At 49.5% G+C, this 21882-nt stretch overlaps 1 protein-coding gene across 1 annotated transcript in view; it reads left to right on the top strand.

The window, feature by feature from the left end:
- Positions 1 to 21882, top strand: part of ATP9A (ATPase phospholipid transporting 9A (putative)) — a 119559-nt gene that overhangs the window by 24428 nt on the left and 73249 nt on the right. The window contains exons 3-6 of the mRNA XM_066586949.1: positions 14872 to 14985; positions 16980 to 17088; positions 20327 to 20385; positions 20998 to 21049. Coding sequence (XP_066443046.1) covers positions 14872 to 14985; positions 16980 to 17088; positions 20327 to 20385; positions 20998 to 21049 — 334 coding nt within the window. The remainder of the gene's footprint in view (positions 1 to 14871; positions 14986 to 16979; positions 17089 to 20326; positions 20386 to 20997; positions 21050 to 21882) is intronic.

Raw genomic sequence — 21882 nt, 5'->3', positions numbered from 1 at the left:
CATTTCAAAGAATGAGGATGGATGAATCCCACCCGAGTGGCCCTCCCAGATTCGGTGAGCCCTGACGCCTGCCTGGGTTTGCTGTGTGCTGATGCCAGCCCAGCCCGCTCCTATGGTAAAGGCCCTTTTACACAGTATGACCCTGATGCAAATGGCTCTAATCGTGTTGTATGAACGCAGGCAGGGAAAGTATGATCCCCAATACATGGCTGATTGGATCTTTCATGCAGACCATAAACCCATTACTGGTCTGCGGCCGCATCGCTGAGCTTATATAGGCAGTCATTCATCTGTGACGATCCCCTGTCCGCTGTGCCTCCATTCACTGAGCCATGACCCTTATGGATACATGTACGGGGCGATCACGCTGGGGCGGCTGGTGTAGCGGGAGCTTGTGATCAGGGATCCCCTTCAGCTTTTACCCGATGCTTTGTTGGCCTCCCTTCCATTAATGCCATAAAAGTCTGAGATGGGAATAACCCTTCTAGGAAGCCCGTCACTGAAGCCCAAACCATAACCAAACTTAACTGAAGATGGCGCTAAACAGGCAGGTGCAACCGCGCCAATGTGTTTTGTCTGCACAGCCGCTGCATGGCCCACGATTGCTGTTTTCACACAATGTTTGTGCGGTATGAAAAATACTTACAATGGGTCTGATGAGCGTTTCAGTGACGGACTGGTCCGATCTCTCTTCCTGTCCACTGGTTCAGACCATGCCCCTCTGCTAAGGACTGTGCAGCAGACGTCCTGCGTCCCACACGCCGCTCTTGCATCGCACTGGATGTCAGGATTGGCTGCAGTAGGAAATTTCAGTGCCAATTCCATGACGCCTGGAGACCAGAATGCCCCTCTTCTTGTACCCTTCCCAATAATCACAAACACCTTTTTCTTTTGGATATTTTATTGGCCACAGCAGCCTTTTCTTTAACAAAAAACACAATCATTATGAATTAACGAGGGGGGGGAATCCTTGGAGTGACACAATCTGGTGCTACCACAATCAAACCAAATACACGCTGCCCCACAGCCGTAGACAGGCTCAGGGACAACGCAAGCCGCCCTTAGGGGGCTACCACACTTGGGGCTTACAGCCGGCGGAGGGTCTACTGCCCCCCACTACCAGCCAAGTCCCTGCACCAGATACTACACTGATTACAGAGGAGGGAGTCTAACAGGTAGGACCATGCCCAACCAACTCCCCCCCTACACAATTTCCACCGCCTCCAAGGACCCCCCCCACCCGCCACAGCAAGCACGGCTTAAACCTTAGCCTGCGCCGCCCCCAACAACACCAGGGCCCTTTCAATTCCTTCTTGCACCCCCACAGCCCAAATGTCAACACCTACATCATTCAGGTGTATACCATCATCTGCCCAATACTCTCCAACCCCCTTCTCTAACTCCGTGTGCCGCACGCAGACCCCTCCGTTCCGTGCTACAAATGCCGAAATGTGCCTATTGATTTTTACTCTAGCCCTGTTAACGGCTATCAATAATCTGGCAAATCGCCACTGCTTCCGTGGGATGATCTCCGACCAAACGATGATCATGTTTGGGTAAAGTTTTCTCAGTCTTAGGAAATCATATTGGATATCCCGCCTCAATTCCCGAGCAGGGCGACTTCCCAGGTCATTGCCCCCCACGTGTAAGACCAGTATGTCCGGGCACCTGTCTACGCGCCCAAACCTCTCAACCTCCTTTAAAACTTGGCACCATTTCAGGCCCCTGATCCCCAACCACCGGAGCACCGCTACCTCCCTCCTAAATCCCAACTGCCTGCCATTTGGTCGGACCTTGGCACGCTCCGCTGCCCAGTACACATACGAGTGTCCAAGGATCCAAACCAGCGCCGGTACCTCCTGACCTGTAAAAGGATAGAAATCACGTATCATTTCCCATAGTAATCCCCCACCCCCACTTCAGTTAATTAACATTCTACGGAATATATAAAAATTTTTTATTTTTTTTTTTATCCTAAATCACTCAACTAACTCTGGTCGCACATAAGTCTGGAACCTTCTTGAATTCCATCTACCAATCCTCTTCACTACGTCAGGCCCCAATCCTCTACTTGCCGCCTCCGTTGCAGCTCCAATCCTAAAGGAATGGGAAGAATACCTGCCTTCCAATCCCAACTTCAACATGACTTTTTTAAAAACGGCGTTGAACTGAAATTTAGACAGAAAGGACCCATCTGCATGAATAAACAGCGGGCCCGGCTTATCTGTCCTCACCTTTTTATACGACTCGAAGCATTGTACGGGACATAACTTTGCCCCCGGAACCTGCCCCAAAAGGACCCTTTTTCCTCTCCCAAACTGATCCGTCTTCGACTTCCTGAGCACAATTTCTAAACAGCCCTCAGCCAAAGACACATCCGCAAAAAGCAATCCTCCTCCTACCGCCTTGTTGGGTGACACCAATTCCCCCAACCTAAAAGCCCCATAAAAGGCTATTGAAAATGCGCTGCGAAACACCTCTTCAAAGCCATCCCTACAAATATCCCCCAAAACTGCCCCCATACTCTCCAAAATTGAAAATGTGACTGGACGCCTTCTATCCTTCCCCGCCTGTCCTTTTCGAAAACCCCACAGGGCTTGCCTCACCAAAAAACTTTTGGTAATGTCTTTTAACCCCCGCAGCTTCAAACCAAAAACTAAACCCGCGATAAAACGGTCCACCTGCGACACAGACCAACCCATTTCCCTTGCATTCCCCAAAAAGGTCAACAAAACTTCCACATTACCACTCTCAGACTCCATTCCTCCCTGCCTGATTACCCACTGCCGCCATTGTCCCCATGCCACCTCATACGCCTTCCACGTACCCTGTGCCAACGAACTCTCTATCAGACGTTGCGCAGCACGTCTGGCACGCTCCATAATTCCGGGGGACAAATCAGGCCCTCCTCCTCTGCCTCCGGTGCCAACGCCCGAAACCGCTCCCACTGGAAACGAGAAAGCGCATCAGCTAATCCGTTATCCGTCCCCGGGACATGAACAGCTACAATCCACGCGTTCAGCGACAAACAAGACAACACCAGATACCGCAGCAAATTCACCACCGGTGGTGATCGGGCTGTTACCCCATTAATCGCTTGTACGACTCCCATGTTGTCACAATGGAAGCGCACTTTTCTATTCCTGAACCTTTCTCCCCATACGGAGATTGCAACCACTATCGGGAACAACTCTAACAAAACTAAATTTTTACTGCTCCGCACTGTCGCCATTCCCCGGGCCAAGGAGCAGCGCACCATTGACCCTTAAAATAGGCTCCAAAACCTGTCGCCCCTGCTGCGTCTGTAAACAGGAAACAGGTCCCAATCAAAATTATCAACCTCCTGCTCTATAAACAAAGAGCGACCGTTGTACTGGTCCAAGAAGGAAACCCAGACTGCTAAATCTGCCCGGATCTCAGCGGTCACACGTATGAAGTGATGACCTGCTTTAACCCCTGCAGTGGCACCCGCCATTTTTCGACAAAAAATCCACCCCATAGGCATAATTCTGCAGGCAAAATTCAACTTTCCCAATAACGACTGTAAGTCACGCAGGGTAATCTTTTTTGCCTGACTCGCCTTCCCCAAATCATAACGCAACCCGCGCAGCTTGTCCTCCGGCAAACGGCATTCCATTCTGACCGTATCTATAACAATTCCTAAAAAACTTAAACAGGTCACCGGACCTTCCGTTTTTTCCGATGCCAATGGCACCCCAAACTTATTTGCTACCCATTGCACCGTGGACAACAGCAACATGCAAACTGTGGACCCCGCCGGACCCACGCACAAGAAATCGCCCAAATAGTGCAAAATCGATTGCACTCCGGACACGTCCTTAATCACCCATTCCAAAAAGGAACTAAACGCTTCAAAATAAGCGCATGAAATCGAACAGCCCATTGGCAAACATTGGTCAACAAAATATTCCCCTTCCCAAATGCATCCCAACAAGTGAATGCTCTCCGGATGAACGGGCAGCAATCGGAACGCTGCTTCCACATCCGTCTTGGCTAACAATGCCCCCTGTCCACATCTCTGAACCCACCTGACAGCCGCGTCACACGACGTGTAAACTACTGAACACAACTCTGGCGCAATTCCATCATTCACTGATTCCCCTTTCGGATACGAAAGATGGTGAATCAACCGATATTTGCCCTGTTCCTTTTTCGGGACCACTCCCAACGGGGAAACAACTAAATTAGGAACAGGCGGAGTGGCAAAAGGCCCTGCCATGCGCCCCAGAGCCACCTCTTTAAACAACTTCTCCCTTACAACTGCTGGGAATTCCCTTGCTGAACGTAAATTTTTAACCGTAGGGGGAACCCGATGCTCTGGCTCCGGTATCCGAAAGCCTTCCGAAAACCCCTGCAACAACAAACGCCCCTTTTCTGTGTCTGGATATCTACTTAGAAAGGGGGCCATCTCGAGAACTTTCACTGGCGTCCTCCCTTTTTCCTTCAGCACCCCCAACCTTTCCCTTACCTCGTCAAAAACACTTGGACGCCCCATGGGACGACCCACTGCAAATGGAGCAATTGTGTTTGAAGCGACAACTTGCCCCAAACTTGCACAGGCCCTCATTATATTGCCAGCAGAACCCTGCCTTCCTTTGCCCCTGTGCTTCCTGCCGAACTCCCTCCGGTAGCTGAGCCGGATGATCCGGTGGCCCCGGGAAAGGACTGCCAGAAACGCGTAGCCGCCATAACTTTTAGCCATAACCCAATATCTTTATGATCCCAGCGGGTACTGGGACGCACTGCTTTCCGCTGACGAAACTGCTCGTCATATCTCAACCATGCCTGACCACCATAAGTCCTATGCGCCTCCCCGATGGAGTCCAAATAACAAAAAAGCGCAGAACAATTCTCCTGCGCCTTCTCCCCAATCACCCCCGCTAATATTGCAAAGGCCTGTAGCCAATTTGCGAATGTCTGCGGAATCAGCCGCCAGCGCTTCTTCTCCTCTTCATCCTTCTTAGTCTCAGTCCGCTTCCCCTTCTCCAAATTAAACTTCTCCAGAGGCAACAAGGAAAAAATCTCCACATACTCGTCCTTCCAGATTTTTTCCCTTACCTCTATCTTGAGATGCGCCCCCAACGGACCTTCAAAACAAACATACACCTCGCCCCTGGCCTTATCGTCGAGCCGAATAGCCTCGCCATCCTTTTCCGTCTGAACTGCAACAGTAACGCCAGTACTCCGCACACTACCTGGAACCTCCACAACCCCAGAGCTACCCCCGACCGCTACCTCATTTCTAGCGACCTGCGGTATCCATGACGCAACCGGGGACGGGGCCCCCACCCCCGCCCCCAAGCCCCCTTCACACCGCTGTAACAATTGCCGAACATTTCCCATAAGCTCCCTTAACTCACACCGAAATACCCCCCTTAAAAGACTATCCTCCCCCATATTAACACCTGCTCCCCTTAACTGACCCACAAATGCATCATTAGACAAACAAGACAATGAGCCATGCTCACCTGGCTGCATGGAGGCTGTGTCCCCACCAGCCGGCCCTGCGAGGTCCTGGACATCCGCGTCGCTGCTGGTCCCATCCGAACCGTCTTGCTCCTGGCGACTTTCCTCCCGCTGTGGAACGATCACCACCGAACGAAGCCTGCCCGAGCTCGTCCCTGCGGGTTCCTGATCGATCTGTCGACGACTTTTGGTGGACCCGGTCCGCCCCCTGGCCGGCACTTCACCAACAGGGGCCACCGTGCTGCTTCTCCTCCTGTCTCTGCCGCTGCCTCCGACTCTCACAGCCGTCCCTGCCGTCTGCGATCTGCTGCTGGATGCTCCCCCGGCCGGTACATCACCGGGGGAGACATCCGTCCTGGAATTCTCCTCCATGCTGCCCGACGCCGCAGGCCTCGCCCCCCGGCGGGGACGAGTGTTCCTGCTCGCCGTGCTCACCGGTGGCTGTATAGGACTCCTCCGCAGCCGCGCCTCCCGTCCCCGAGGCTTGGGGAGGGAAACGGAACTGCAAGGGTCCCCTGAGGGACTCCTGAGCCGCCGGCGAGCCCTGGGAGCCTCCGCAACAAGTCTCTGGGGCGGTCGTGCCCGACGTGCTCTCCGCTCCGGCTCACGTGGTCCCGATGTCTCCGCTGCTTCTGCTGCCGCTCTGCTCCCCAGCGCTCCTGCCACTTGAGTCTGCAGCCAGTCAGGACCGTACCGGCTTGCCGCTGCCCTGAGCTCCTCCAGCATCCTCTCCACGTTCTCCATCTCTAAGGTTAGTTTTTTCTGCTTTCCTGCTCACACGCTCTGTACTCTCACTCTCTGCTGTCTCCTCTCAAGGTGACCACCCACGAAGCACCCCCTCTTTATATAACCCCCCTCCCACTAAACTTTCTACCTATCCTGACCCTCACCTCTACCTTCTAGCACTTTCTATCTCCACCTATTCCCAACATTAACCCCTTCCTGACTACCGGCTATCTGGCTCCACTCGTCATGCCGGGCTTCCTCTTAAAGGGGCCACGACCCCTCCCGCTCCAGCCCGTGACTGTAGTGTGGTACAAGGGCAATGTCGGGAAAACCTGGTGCCTCCAGCTCAGTGAGAGGGCTGCGGTCTGGGCCAATGGAGGAGGAGAGAGCCTGACTAAAACACCCATCAGATAAACTGCAACTAATGCATACCATGTGCCGCGTGAACACGATGGGGTGGCTGTGCTGCATTTCTCTGTATCTCCTCATCTTCAGTTATGTTTGGTTCCTGGTGTTAGTTTTGGTGATGGACTTCCTTAACCCCCTTAGTGACGGCCCCATAGTCTTTTTACGTCCTGCCATTGCATGATGTGTATGGAGGGAGATAGCGCCACTATCTCCCTCCGTACAGTGCGGGCATCGGCTGCAATCGGCCAATCACGGCTATTTACCCTGAAAATGCCGCTGTCAGAATGCATTTAAATCCCCCGACCGATGTTCGGGGGTCCTGTACGCCCCCCCCACGGTGAGATCGGGGGAGCCGTGCAGGTGTCATGGCAGCCGGGGCCTTCTGAAAGGCCCCATGGCTGTCTTGGCAGACTTCCCATCAAGCCATCCCTGTGGCGTGGCTTGGTAGGCTGCCTGTCAGAATGCAGTATGATGTAATGCTATGGCATTACATCATACTGCATAACCGATCAAAGCATCGCTGGTTGTGGTCCCCTAGGAGGACTAAAAGAAAGTGTAAAAATAAAAACAATAAAGTTTTATTAATTATTAAAAAAATAAATAAAAGTTAAAAAAAAACTCTTTTGCAATAAAAGAATCTAAATAATAAAGCAAAAATACGTGTATGGTATTGTCGCATCCGTAAAAGTCCGATCTATCAAAATAATGCATTATTTACCCCGCACGGTGAACGGCGTCCGAAAAATACAGAATGCCAGAAATGCACTTTTTTTGGTCCCGCTGTCTCCAAGAAAAAATGTAATAAAAAGCGATCAAAAAGCCGTTTGTATTTAAAAATGTTACCAACGTAAACGACAGGACGTCCCACACTAAATGAGCCCCACACAACTGTGTCGGCAGAAAAATACAAAAGGAATTGTGCGCAGAAAATAGAGAGAAAATAATTTTAAAAAATTAAATGTCTTTGAAAAAAATACAAGCAGTACAGCAAAAAAACGACCTAAGTTTGGTATCCTAGAAATCGTACTGAGCCGCAGAATAAAGTTATCAGGTCGTTTTTGTTGGTTTGTGCGCCGTGAAAACAGGACGCACCGAAAGATGGCGGAATGTCATTTTTTTTTCCCATTTCTCTCCACTTAGAATTTTTTTTAACGTTTTTCAGTACATTATATGGTACAGTAATAGCACCATTGAAAAATACAACTCGTCCCGCAAAAAACAACAAGCCCTCCTACAGCGACGGATAAATCAAGGCGTTATGATTTTTTAAAAGGAGGAGGAAAAAATGAAAATGGAAAAAATGTAAAAAAAACTCCGTCACTAAGGGGTTAAGGTTCAGGCAGTGGTGTAACTATAAGGGATGAAGAGGATGCGGTTGCTCCCAGGTCCGGGACCCTTAGGGGGCCCATAAGGCCTCTCCACCGTATAGTAAGTCTAGTAGTATGAATAAAGCACTATAGTTGGGGGTCCTGTTTGTGCGACAGGGTCCACAGCCTTTGTTATGGTTCTGGGTTCAGGCATATGTAACGGGGTGCGGTTCATTTATATCTTTTCAGCACTATTATGTAGAGTACCTTGTATTAGATGCTTGTACCTTTAAGTGGTGTCAGGAGCGTTGTGATTAAGGAAGTAGTCCGTGCATGAGGGAGCTACGCTGCATGAACCGTAGATGAGGATACTCCCTGGAGTAGCCTATGCTGCATGGCTACAGTCGATGGGCATTTGAGTTCCCCAGCGTTGTCTTGGAGACCTCTGTTATTGGACCATAGTGTGTGAAATCTGGGTGAATATGCTGCCCCTCCTGCACCAATTCCAGCAAAAAGGGACGTTTTAGGCAGTAACTGCCACTTCTAATTCAGCCCAGAAGTTGACACAGAGACTACTTACTGTAAGTAATCATTCCTGGAAAGTGGGTCAGGCAAGGACATTTCCCACCCAACGGGCATATACAGAACCCAGCCATGGGGACAAACTGGAAACTGATATTCCGGATTCTGGTTTTCTTCTGTTATATATTCCTGGTTGACTTGTTTGTTAAGCGGTAAGATGGCGTTCCATGACCATATGACATACAGCCGGCGCCTGACATACAGTGTCCGAGGAGCGGGCCCACAGCCGAGGAGATAGTGGGGTATATTGAGGCCTTGTCACAGGACTCTACCATCTCCTCCCCTGGAGGTAGCACGGGACCCATCCAAGTTACTGATGGGGGAGGTCACATAGAAAAACCCAATCCACGGTTTACCTTAAGTCCTTTGTCACTCGTGACGCCACCATTCCGTCCTCTGCAGCAAATCTCGATGATTGAATAAAGTAGTCCGGGCACAGAGAAACGCTTCAGAGCAAAACCGGGAACTGTCGGCAGAGCTCCTTTACTTGTGACAACGGTTAACAGTCCAAACACTTTACATAAGCCATCACATTACATAAGCCCCAGTTATCTGCGGGGTCCTGTTCCTGGACGATCTCCTCCTCTCTCCAGCTCTCTACTGGTCAACACACTCATTTAAGGAAAAGGCACTCAACGCTGCATGGCGGTTCCTCTAACTCTCTGTCCTCCATGTTAATAGCAGGAAGGCCTAGATGAATTGGGCCCAGGGCACACATCAGGCCATCGCTCAGCCTCTTCCATCCTGGGGCTCCTTGTAGGACAAGGCACAGTTTCTCCTACTCACTGAACGTCTCTCAACTCCCATGACTCCAAGACAGACTCTCTTACCAACTCCTAACTTCAACATAGACTAGACCAGATTACCTTGTGTAGACTCTGGCTTAGACGCCCTTGCATTCCACCTTGCAATCACATGTATATAACATGGTCACATGACACACAACAAGATACATTCTTCAGACATAACCCAAATGTTAACCAATTCAGTGCTGCAGAGGTGCAATACACATCAAATTCATGCAACATAGAAGACACTGACAACGCATTCTGGGCCACTACACTAGACTGCAACCCGACCTAATGTAGCCCGACTGAGGCCATGAAATTCTGTTAGCCCTGACTAATGTCAATATGGATGCCTTGGTAACCCTGAAAGACTTGGGCCTTGCCCTGCCGATTCCTGTGCAGGCTACAACAACCCTCGCAGAGCCTCCTTCCTTCACATATAGGTGCGCAGTGTCCCTACGGGTTCTTCTGGTCCGTAGGTGTGCGGGGTCCTGATGTACGCTGCTTCTGCACTGCGCAGTATTCTCTGCATATACACTATTGTTCAAAAGTTTGGGGTCACATTGAAATGTCCTTATTTTTGAAGGAAAAGCACTGTACTTTTCAATGAAGATAACTTTAAACTAGTCCTAACTTTAAACAAATGCACTCTATACATTGCTAATGTGGTAAATGACTATTCTAGCTGCAAATGCCTGGTTTTTTGTGCAATATCTACAAAGGTGAATAGAGGCCCATTTCCAGCAACTATCACTCCAGTGTTCTAATGGTACAATGTGTTTGCTCATTGGCTCAGAAGGCTAATTGATGATTAGAAAACCCTTGTGCAATCATGTTCACACATCTGAAAACAGTCTAGCTCGTTACAGAAGCTACAAAACTGACCTTCCTGTGAGCAGATTGAGTTTCTGGAGCATCACATTTGTGGGGTCAATTAAACGCTCAAAATGGCCAGAAAAAGAGAACTTTCATCTGAAACTCGACAGTCTATTCTTGTTCTTAGAAATGAAGGCTATTCCATGCGAGAAATTGCTAAGAAATTGAAGATTTCCTACAACGGTGTGTACTACTCCCTTCAGAGGACAGCACAAACAGGCTCTAACCAGAGTAGAAAAAGAAGTGGGAGGCCGCGTTGCACAACTAAGCAAGAAGATAAGCACATTAGAGTCTCTAGTTTGAGAAACAGACGCCTCACAGGTACCCAACTGGCATCTTCATTAAATAGTACCCGCAAAACACCAGTGTCAACATCTACAGTGAAGAGGCGGCTGCGGGATTTTGGGCTTCAGGGCAGAGTGGCAAAGAAAAAGCCATATCTGAGACTGGCCAATAAAAGAAAAAGATTAAGATGGGCAAAAGAACACAGACATTGGACAGAGGAAGACTGGAAAAAAGGGTTGTGGACGGATGAATCCAAGTTTGAGGTGTTTGGATCACAAAGAAGAACGTTTGTGAGACGCAGAACAAATGAAAAGATGCTGGAAGAATGCCTGACGCCATCTGTTAAGCATGGTGGAGGTCATGTGATGGTCTGGGGTTGCTTTGGTGCTGGTAAGGTGGGAGATTTGTACAGGGTAAAAGGGATTCTGAATAAGGAAGGCTATCACTCCATTTTACAACGCCATGCCATACCCAGTGGACAGCGCTTGATTGGAACCAATTTCATCCTACAACAGGACAATGACCCTAAACACACCTCCAAATTGTGCAAGAACTATTTACAGCAGAAGCAGGCAGCTGGTATTCTATCGGTAATGGAGTGGCCAGCGCAGTCACCAGATCTGAACCCCATTGAGCTGTTGTGGGAGCAGCTTGACCGTATGGTACGCCAGAAGTGCCCATCCAACCAATCCAACTTGTGGGAGATGCTTCTAGAAGCGTGGGGTGCAATTTCACAAGCTTACCTCAACAAATTAACAGCTAGAATGTCAAAGGTGTGCAATGCTGGAATTGCTGCAAAAGGAGGATTCTTTGACGAAAGCAAAGTTTGATGTAAAAACAATGTTATTTCACATACAAATCATTATTTCTAACCTTGTCAATGTCTTGGCTCTATTGTCTATTCATTTCACAACGCATGGTGGGGAATAAGGGGGACTTTTCATGGAAAACACAAAATTGTTTGGGTGACCCCAAACTTTTGAACGGTAGTGTAATATGTAGAGTACGGCCCCAATATAAGAAATCGCTGTATAGAATTTGTAGCCTGGCGGCACGAGGACTTCCTGGGCCAACATGGTGAGAGGTTAAATGTTTAACAATAACTCCAAGCCTGCCTGTTTCATAGCTGAACTCTGACCCCCCAGCAGGCTGTGGTGGGATATAATGACCCCCGGGGCGGGGGGCCCATCTGTGGCTGCAGTAGTGTAGATTATCTTCAGATCTGACACTTCCCTGCTTTTCTTTGTCTGTAGATTCCTGGGTCACTTTATAAACATATTGGAGTTTGCTGCATGTAAATAAGGTCCTGCTGTTCCCCCAATCCTGGAAGCAGCCGGCCGTCTCCAGGGGGCGCACTGACCTCAATTAACACCTCACTGGGGGGCGCTGACAGCTGTTCCTACAATTGACCATTTTTTACTCTGTTCTACACCCAGTTGTTTAAGTGCTTTTAGGCTGGAGGATTCTCCTTTGCAGGAGCAAACAGCCCAGTGATGTCATCGCGGCTCGTTGCGCTCGTGCAGCGTGCTTAAACAGGCGGATTCATCGTTGACTCGTTCAACTGCAATCATTCAGAGCGTTCCGAGTGTCCTATTCGCTAAGTGAAACGCTGAATGATCAGTGTTTAAACTGCACGAGAAATTAACGAGCCGGCGCTGGTTTTTAGCGCTAATCATTCCATCTATAAGCACCCTAAGGGCTCCTTCACACCGGCGGGCGCGATATCGCCACGAGAAAATGGGGGCAACATAGCAATTTGATGCTCATCATTTGAGCGTCAGCCATGCTTCTTCTTGTAAGTACGTCTCTGCTGCTGGCGATTCTCTCACATGTTTTTCTTGCACGTTTTTCTCGCGATAGACAATAGGAGTGTCTAATATTAAAAACCCATCGCACGAAAATCTCAAGTTCTTGCTTTTTGATGCGATAAAAAGGAGACTCCGTGGGGAAGCGTGGGAGACTTTAAAAAATCGCAAAACACAGAAAGATAAAACGGGCAGCGATTTTTATTTTAATGCCACATCGCACGAAAATCTCACAAATGGGAACGAAGCCATTGAAAATGACTGGTTTCATAATTTTCACTCATCGCATCGCTCAAAAAATGCGTGATTTTCTCGCGTGTGAAGGCGCCCTAAGAAATAAGCGCTTATATAGACAGGAGATGCAGGAGGGCCGCTGGAGAGATGACCGAGCAGCAGCGGGCGCGAAGATCGGCGGAGACTGAAGTAAAACTAACTATTGGAGTTATTGGAGTTATTGGAGTCGGATTCTTGTAGCATTTTTCTCTTTAATCCGCTGCAGTTTTGTAGCAAAAAAAAAGTTATAAAAGCCACGGATGCGAATACAGAACGTCCGACAAACGGGCAAACGCCGACGCTCTAGCCAACCACTGTGGTTCACACCGGAGCTTTTGATGTGATTTTCTGGAATATTGTGAGGATTGCAGCAATAAGTGTAATATAACTACAATGTGGAAAAGTCCCCGCCCCCCCCATCCCCCAAGAGGCATATATTTCTATTACTCCCCAAATACGCACCATTCGCAACCTAATTGGTTGTTTGGATTTACTCATTCCCGGTGATTGGTTATTTGGGTTGGCTTGTGTAGAAGTGGAAAGTAAGAGGCTAATATGCCCCCAGGAAGTCGTGTCTCCGCAGCGCCACCTACGGGAAGGCAGCTCCCCCAAGAGTCGTGTCTCCGCAGCGCCACCTACGGGAAGGCAGCTCCCCCGGGAGTCCTGTCTCTGCAGCGCCACCTACGGGAAGGCGGCTCCCCCGGGAGTCGTGTCTCTGCATTGCCACCTACGGGAAGGTGGCTTCCCCGGGAGTCGTGTCTCCGCAGCGCCACCTACGGGAAGGCGGCTCCCCCAAGAGTCGTGTCTCTGCAGCGCCACCTACGGGAAGGCGGCTCCCCCAGGAGCCGTGTCTCTGCATTGCCACCTACGGGAAGGCGGCTTCCTCAGGAGTCGTGTCTCTGCAGCGCCACCTACGGGAAAGCGGCTTCCCCGGGAGTCGTGACTCTGCAGCGCCACCTACGGGAAGGCGGCTTCCCCAGGAGTCGTGTCTCTGCAGCGCCACCTACGGGAAGGCGGCTCCCCCGGGAGTCGTGTCTCTGCAGCGCCACCTACGGGAAGGCGGCTCCCCCGGGAGTCGTGTCTCTGCAGCGCCACCTACGGGAAGGCAGCTCCCCCGGGAGTCCTGTCTCTGCAGCGCCACCTACGGGAAGGCGGCTCCCCCGGGAGTCGTGTCTCTGCCGCGCCACCTACGGGAAGGCGGCTCCCCCGGGAGTCCTGTCTCTGCAGCGCCACCTACGGGAAGGCGGCTCCCCCGGGAGTCGTGTCTCTGCAGCGCCACCTACGGGAAGGCGGCTCCCCCAGGAGTCCTGTCTCTGCAGCGCCACCTACGGGAAGGCGGCTCCCCCGGGAGTCGTGTCTCTGCAGCGCCACCTACGGGAAGGCGGCCGCCCCCTCGCGGGCCCTGGCTCTGCCGCCCCCTCCCCTCGCGGGCCCTGGCTCTGCCGCCCCCTCCCCTCGCGGGCCCTGGCTCTGCCGCCCCCTCCCCTCGCGGGCCCTGGCTCTGCCGCCCCCTCCCCTCGCGGGCCCTGGCTCTGCCGCCCCCTCCCCTCGCGGGCCCTGGCTCTGCCGCCCCCTCCCCTCGCGGGCCCTGCTTCGCTCTTTCCCCGCAGGCGCTGCTGCACCCCCCCTCCCATCGGGCCCTGCGGCGTCTACCCCCTCCTCCCTTCAGGCCTTGCTCTGCCTTTCCTCCTTGGGCTCTGCTCTACCCTTCCCCTGCAGGCCCTGCTCCACCTCCCCCCCCCCCCCCTCCTCAGGCCCTGCTCCACCCCCCCTCCCCTCAGGCCCTGGCTCCGCCCCTCCTCGGCAGGCCCTGCTTCGCTCTTTCCCCGCAGGCGCTACTGCACCCCCCCTCCCCTCGGGCCCTGCTCTGCCCTTCCGCCTCAGGCCCTGCGGCGTCTGCCCCCTCCTCCCTTCAGGCCTTGCTCTGCCTTTCCTCCTTGGGCCCTGCTCTACCCTTCCCCTGCAGGCCCTGCTCCACCCCCCCCCCCCCCCTCCTCAGGCCCTGGCTCTGCCCTTCCGCCTCAGGCCCTGCGGCATCCGCCCCCCCCTCCCATCGGGCCCTGTTCCGCGCTCCGCTCCCCCTGTTCCTCGCCCACGGGCCCTGCTCCAGGTAGAACACACTTTTCTTGGAATGTTACATTCTGAAGATTTGCTCTCCTGGTTTGTGATTAGAAAAAACGAACGTCTCCCTGACGAAATCATCTGAATGTGAAGTTAAAGTGGCCTGAGAGCGGTGATGTCACACGAGCCGCTTCTACATCTCTTACTCTTCTGCTTACAAGATATTTTTGACACAATAAACTTTTACAATTTTTTTTTTCTTCTCTGTTTTAGATTCTTTTTAACCAGTTCAAATATTTCTTCAACCTGTACTTCCTGCTGCTGGCCTGCTCCCAATTTGTGCCTGAGATGCGGCTGGGGCCCCTCTACACCTTCTGGGTTCCTCTGGTATGTAAATTATTTTATCACTTAGTTTTAAAGAGGTTTTCTGGAACTCCATTACTGAATACCCATCCTCAGAACTTGTCATCAATATCCAATAGGTGGGGGTCCGCTACTCAGGAACCTCAGCAATCAGCTGGTTAGGTCATCAATACTGGAGTCCCAGAAAACTCCTTTTAAACAACTCTTCTTATCCTGTGTTATCCTCCAGAGCTGCACTCACTACTCTGCTGGTGGAGTCACTGTGTACATACATTACTTATCCTGTACTGACCCTGAGTTACATCCTGTATTATACCCCAGAGATGCACTCACTACTCTGCTGGTGGAGTCACTGTGTACATACATTTCTTATCCTGTACTAATCCTGAGTTACATCCTGTATTATACTCCAGAGCTGCACTCACTATTCTGCTGGTGGAGTCACTGTGTATATACATTACTTATCCTGTACTGCTCCTGAGTTACATCCTGTATTATACCCCAGAGCTGCACTAACTATTCTGCTGGTGGAGTCACTGTGTACATATATTACTTATCCTGTACTGCTCCTGAGTTACATCCTGTGTTATCCTCCAGAGCTGCACTCACTATTCTGCCGGTGGAGTCACTGTGTACATACATTACTTATCCTGTACTGATCCTGAGTTACATCCTGTATTATACTCCAGAGCTGCACTCACTATTCTGCTGGTGGAGTCACTGTGTACATATCTTACTTATCCTGTACTGATCCTGAGTTACATCCTGTATTATACTCCAGAGCTGCACTCACTATTCTGCTGGTGGAGTCACTGTGTACATACATTACTTATCCTGTACTGATCCTCAGTTACATCCTGTATTATACTCCAGAGCTGTACTCACTATTCTGCTGGTGGAGTCACTGTGTACATACATTACTTATCCTGAACTGATCCTGAGTTACAGCTGTATTATACCCCAGAGCTGCACTCACTATTCTGCTGGTGGAGTCACTGTGTACATGCATTACTTATCCTGTACTGCTCCTGAGTTATAGCCTGTATTATACTCCAGAGCTGCACTCACTATTCTGATGGTGGAGTCACTGTGTACATGCATTACTTATCCTGTACTGCTCCTGAGTTATATCCTGTATTATACTCCAGAGCTGCACTCACTATTCTGCTGGTGGAGTCACTGTGTACATACATTACTTATCCTGTATTATACTCCAGAGCTGCACTCACTATTCTGCTGGTGGAGTCACTGTGTATATACATTACTTATCCTGTACTGCTCCTGAGTTACATCCTGTATTATACCCCAGAGCTGCACTCACTATTCTGCTGGTGGAGTCACTGTGTACATATATTACTTATCCTGTACTGCTCCTGAGTTACATCCTGTGTTATCCTCCAGAGCTGCACTCACTATTCTGCCGGTGGAGTCACTGTGTACATACATTACTTATCCTGAACTGATCCTGAGTTACAGCTGTATTATACCCCAGAGCTGCACTCACTATTCTGCTGGTGGAGTCACTGTGTACATGCATTACTTATCCTGTACTGCTCCTGAGTTATAGCCTGTATTATACTCCAGAGCTGCACTCACTATTCTGCTGGTGGAGTCACTGTGTACATACATTACTTATCCTGTACTGACCTGAGTTACATCCTGTATTATACTCCAGAGCTGCACTCACTATTCTGCTGGTGAAGTCACTGTGTACATACATTACTTATCCTGTATTATACTCCAGAGCTGCACTCACTATTCTGATGCTGGAGTCACTGTGTACATACATTACTTATCCTGTACTAATCCTGAGTTACATCCTGTATTATACTCCAGAGCTGCACTCACTATTCTGCTGGTGGAGTCACTGTGTACATACATTACTTATCCTGTATTATACTCCAGAGCTGCACTCACTATTCTGCTGGTGGAGTCATTGTGTACATACTTTTGTATATTGTTTTGTTTGACTTTCCATGGCGTGCCTTTAATAACATGGAGATCTCTCTCCCCTGCAGGGGTTCGTCTTGGCTGTCACCATCATCCGTGAGGCTGTGGAGGAGATTCGATGTTTCATGCGGGATAAAGAAGTTAATTCCCAGATCTACAGCAAGCTGACCAACAGAGGTCAGATTCAAAGTTCCCCATATTGTCGGATTTAGAATAGGGGGCGCCACTGTGATCATAAAACCATTGCAGGAACTCTGCCCGGGGGAAAGCTAACTTGATCTGATGCTAAGCTGACCATCTGCACTCTGTGAGCCGTGGATGGATGGATGAGAGTGGTGGTGCTGGGGGGGCTGACTGACCCACACTTTTTATTTTTTTTTGTAAACCCTGTTCCTGTGAGAAAGGTGGGAGAGTTCAGGAGACATTGCAGCCAAAGCAAATCTGTTCTCATTAGTCTCTATCAGCTGCATCAGGATCTATCATTATCATTCTTTCTCTCTTCTTAACTGGGCAGGGAGTAAAAGTAAGTGAACCCTTAAATTGAATACTCTGTAAATCCACCCTTTAGCAGCAATTGCCACAAACATACATTTCCTGTAACTGCAAATACAATTTCCACAGCATTGAGGATGAAGTTTGGACCTTTTTCTACCTGCAGATGTTTCAGTTCATCAGTATTTCTGGGATGCCTTGTGTGCACAGTTGTCTTCAGGTCATGCCACAGCATCTCCGTTAGGTTAAGGTCTTTATCACAGAATGGTAGAGTTAGAAGGGACCTCCAGGGTCATCGGGTCTGACTCCCTGCGCAATGGTAGGGGCTCGAGGTGACATGTCTGTGGCCGGGGCTCGAGGTGACATGTCTGTGGCCGGGGCTCGAGGTGACATGTCTGTGGCCGGGGCTCGAGGTGACACAGGAGTTGTAGGTAACATGTATGTGGTGGGGGCTCTACAATCATAGACTGGTAGTGTTAGATTTGTCCTCCGGAGTCATCAGGTCCTCCAGGGTCATCGGGTCCAACCCCCTGTTCAGTGCAGGATCACTAAATCATCCCAGACAGATGTCTGTCCAGCCTCTGAAGACTTCCATTGAAGGAGAACTCCCCACCTCCCGTGGCAACCTGTTCCACTCATTGATCCCCCCTCACTGTCTAATATCTAATCTGTGTCTCCTCCCTCTCAGTTTCATCCCATTGCTTCTAGTCTTTCCTTGTGCAGATAAGAATAGGGCTGATCCCTCTGCAGTGTGACAGCCCTTCAGATATTTGTAGACAGCTATTAAGTCTCACCTCAGCCTTCTCTTCTACAAGCAAAACATTCCCAGATCCTTGAACCGTTCCTCATAGGACATGATTTGCAGACCGCTCCCCATCTTGGTAACTCTTCTCTGAACTTGTTCCAGTTTTTTTTAAATTGGGGTGCCCAGAACTGGCCCCAGTATTCCAGATGAGGTCTGACTAAGGAAGAGTAGAGGGGGATAATGACCTCACGTGATCTAGACTCTATGCTTCTCTTAATACATCCCAGAATTGTGTTTGCCTTTTTGGCTGCTGCATCACATTGTTGCCTCATGTTCAGTCTATGATCTATTAGTATACCCAAGTCTTTTTCACATGTGCTGCTGCTTAGCCCAATTCCTTCCATTCTGTATGGGCTTTTTTCATTTTTCTTGTCCAGATGTAGGACTTTGCATTTCTCCTTGTTAAATACCATTCTGTTAGTCGCCGACCACTGTGCAAGCTTTTCTAGAACAGTGACTCGGCCTTTCCAAATACAAATCTTTTTCTTTCACCATTCTTTAGTTGATTGTCTTGTGTGCTTTGGGTTGTTGTTTTGTAGCTCTTCTGCTTGAGGTCTTGGATGGCCCTTACACACTCCTGTAAGATGTTCTAGTCCACCTTATAACTTATTTTCTCTCAATGACCACAAGGCGCCAGACCCTGAGGAGAAAAGCAGCCCCAAACCATGAAGCCACTTCCACCCTAGCTCCAGACTATGATGCCCCTCCTATCAAAGCCCCTGACCAATATACTGACTCTTTTACCTCATTCGTCCATAGAACACTTCCGAAAAGCATTGTTGGATATCCAAGTAGTCTCAGGAAAAGGTGAGATAGACCACAGTGGATTTTTTTGGTCCTGTTTCCTTCATGGTGTCCTCCTATGATCACCATTCTTGGTCAGTGATCCTCTAATTGAGGACACATGAACAGAGGTCTCTGCAGTCTGCAGGGTCTTCTGTAGGTCCTGTGCTCATTTCCTTGGTTCTTTCTCCCCTCTTTCAGGATCCCCAGTTTTGCTCTTCGAGTGACATAACTGGACGCTCCTGGGGAGCATAGAACAGTCCGAAATGTCCTCCATCTGTAGATAATAACTAGGGATTGATGTACATTTGGGTCTTTTTAGCCTTTTTGTCATGTGTCTCTAGAACATGTCTTCTGGCAGTTCCATACATCGAGGCGTGGCTCACACGGACAAGTCTTTCCTGAGAAGAACAGATTTTCCAATAACCAGGCATTGTGTGCCTTTATCTAATGGTCAGAGCACTTGTAAAACGTGTGCTGCCAATCTCTTCCTCTTAAGTAAAACATATTTTGCCAATTAGCCCTTGGAGACGTCGTTATACAGAGGGTTCGCTTCATTTTTCTCCCTGCACTGTGGATGATGAGCTGTCGGTGTGTCATTACTTACATTGTGTTTGTCTATAATTGTGACTTCGATACATATATACTTCATTGTATTAGTAATCAATGCAGGGAGTTCAAAAGGGTTCACTTACTTTTTCTATATAGACCTGAATTAAAAACCTAGTATTGGATAACAATGTGGTCAAATATTATTGCCAATAGAAGCTAATAGTGTTCTATACTGTCCATATTACGCATGGAAATATACGCGTGTAATACAGACCAAAATACCGCCAGTGTGTATAAGCCGTAAGTCACTGTGTCCTCATGGAAACTCCTCCGCTCCCATCTTCTGGCGCGGGCAGCGTGCGGGTGAAGTCTGACGTGTTCACCTCGATTTCACTGCTGTTCTGCATGTAATCTGGAAGAGACGAGCAGAAGCCGCACAGCACTAGAAGCGCTGATGTCAGGAGCCAGAGGGCGGCGGCGAGCAGGCGGAGGGGCCAGGTTTCCACAATGATGCAGAGACTTGGAGCAAAGGGGGGGACCATCTCTGTAATTTGCATACAGGGTGCAAGAGATTAAAAGTAAAATATTGGGGTGGAGCTAAAGGGCTGAATTTATACAAAAACCGTGTACCTGCATGTCACATGCTCAGTAGCGCGATGGCGCCACCTTTATGTCGCTAGTTCTGTGGACTCGTTACTTTTAATGATTGACTTCTGTGATGTGAACTTGCCTGTAATGCCAGCCGGACTGATGAGGGCCCGCGTCTTCTGTTCTTTCTCACAGGCACTGTGAAAGTGCGCAGCTCCAGCATACAAGTAGGAGATCTCGTTATCGTAGAAAAGGTCAGTTTTAGAAGCGAAGTGTCATTTAGAAAACGACCACTTGTAGAAGTTACGTTTTCATGCTAAACATTATAATATATATATATAATTTTTTTTTTTTTTTTTGGTACAATCTAGAATTATAAAAATCCTAAACCCTGCAGTTCTCACACTGACCACTAGGCCTAATAGTCTGACATTTTCTGTTCTGTAAAGAAAACATCTAATCTGTCAGCATATTATGATCCACCATTCACAATAGGCGATGTCACAGCTCCCCTCCTCCCCTCCCTGCACACTGACCAAGGAGCCTAATAATGGTTGAGAGGTTTTCTCTACTGAACAGGAAGTGTCAGACTGTCATCTCATTATCATCACAGGCAGGATTACACTGAGAGGTAACACCTATAGATAACAGAGGAGCCACCATTCACAATAGTCACAGCTCACCTCCTCCCCTCCCTCTACAGACAGGATTACACTGTGAGGAGACACCTATATATAGATAACACAGGACCCACCATTCACAATAGGTGATGTTACAGCGCACCTCCACCTCCTCCCTGCACAGAGCACGCCCACAACATTCCCCCATAGCAGTCAATAACTAAACCACCTTAATGTTTCTTGTAGAATCAAAGAATTCCGGCTGACATGATATTCCTACGGACGTCGGAGAAAAATGGTAACTTACCTGTTACTTCTGCGCTGTTCTATGCGGCGCCTCCTGCTGCAGTCTGTTGTTTGGTAGGATTACTACAGCAGTGTTATGGCAGCTCAGGGTCTCTACTGCTTCTCCCCTTCTCTGTTATCAGCTCTAGGGGAACACAGCTGGCTTGCTGCGGATACATTGTAACAAATGCAGACTGCAAGAAGGTTGTCAGGTAGAGAGTCACGATAACCAGTCTGCATGCCACTGAACTGCGGGCAGAGAAGGGCAGGCGGGTGGCAGGACTGTTGTAACTGCCACCTGTACAGAAGAAAGACTATCTGCATCCAACTGCCATGAAATACAACCCTGTGACTTCTACAACCATCACACACACTGACCGCCCCTTTATTAAAGACCCCCATCTAGTGGTATTGGATTCCTTGGATTCCTTTGACCTTCAGATCCGCAGCAGTTCATCATGTTGTAGATCCCACTCGGTGATGAAATGCTTCTGCAGGAATATCGGCCCCTGCGGACAGGAAGCTTCTTGTAGTTGCCACAGATTAGATGGCAGTGCTGGCATGTTCTCACCGGTTGACAGGAAGGGGTCAGCGATTCATGCTCCTTGCGCCAAATACTGACCTCCCATCAGCAATGGAAATCTGGCTCCATCTGACCAGGAGATGTTTTCCCGCTGCTCAATGATACACGTTTTGCGCTCTTTTGCCCGCTGGAGACTTTCTGTTTCTATTAGACACAATGGCGCTGGAACTGGTCGCCCGCTGTTATACCATCCGTGCGGAGGAACGGCGAGTTGTGCGTTCGGACACGTTAGTTGGAGCTCCAGCGTTGTATTCAGCTGACTG

The sequence above is a fragment of the Eleutherodactylus coqui genome, chromosome 13, assembly GCF_035609145.1.
Source record: "Eleutherodactylus coqui strain aEleCoq1 chromosome 13, aEleCoq1.hap1, whole genome shotgun sequence".
Taxonomy (NCBI): Eukaryota; Metazoa; Chordata; class Amphibia; order Anura; family Eleutherodactylidae; genus Eleutherodactylus; species Eleutherodactylus coqui.
The sequence above is the reverse complement of the archived record's forward strand: the minus strand, read 5'-3'. Positions and strand labels throughout refer to the sequence as shown.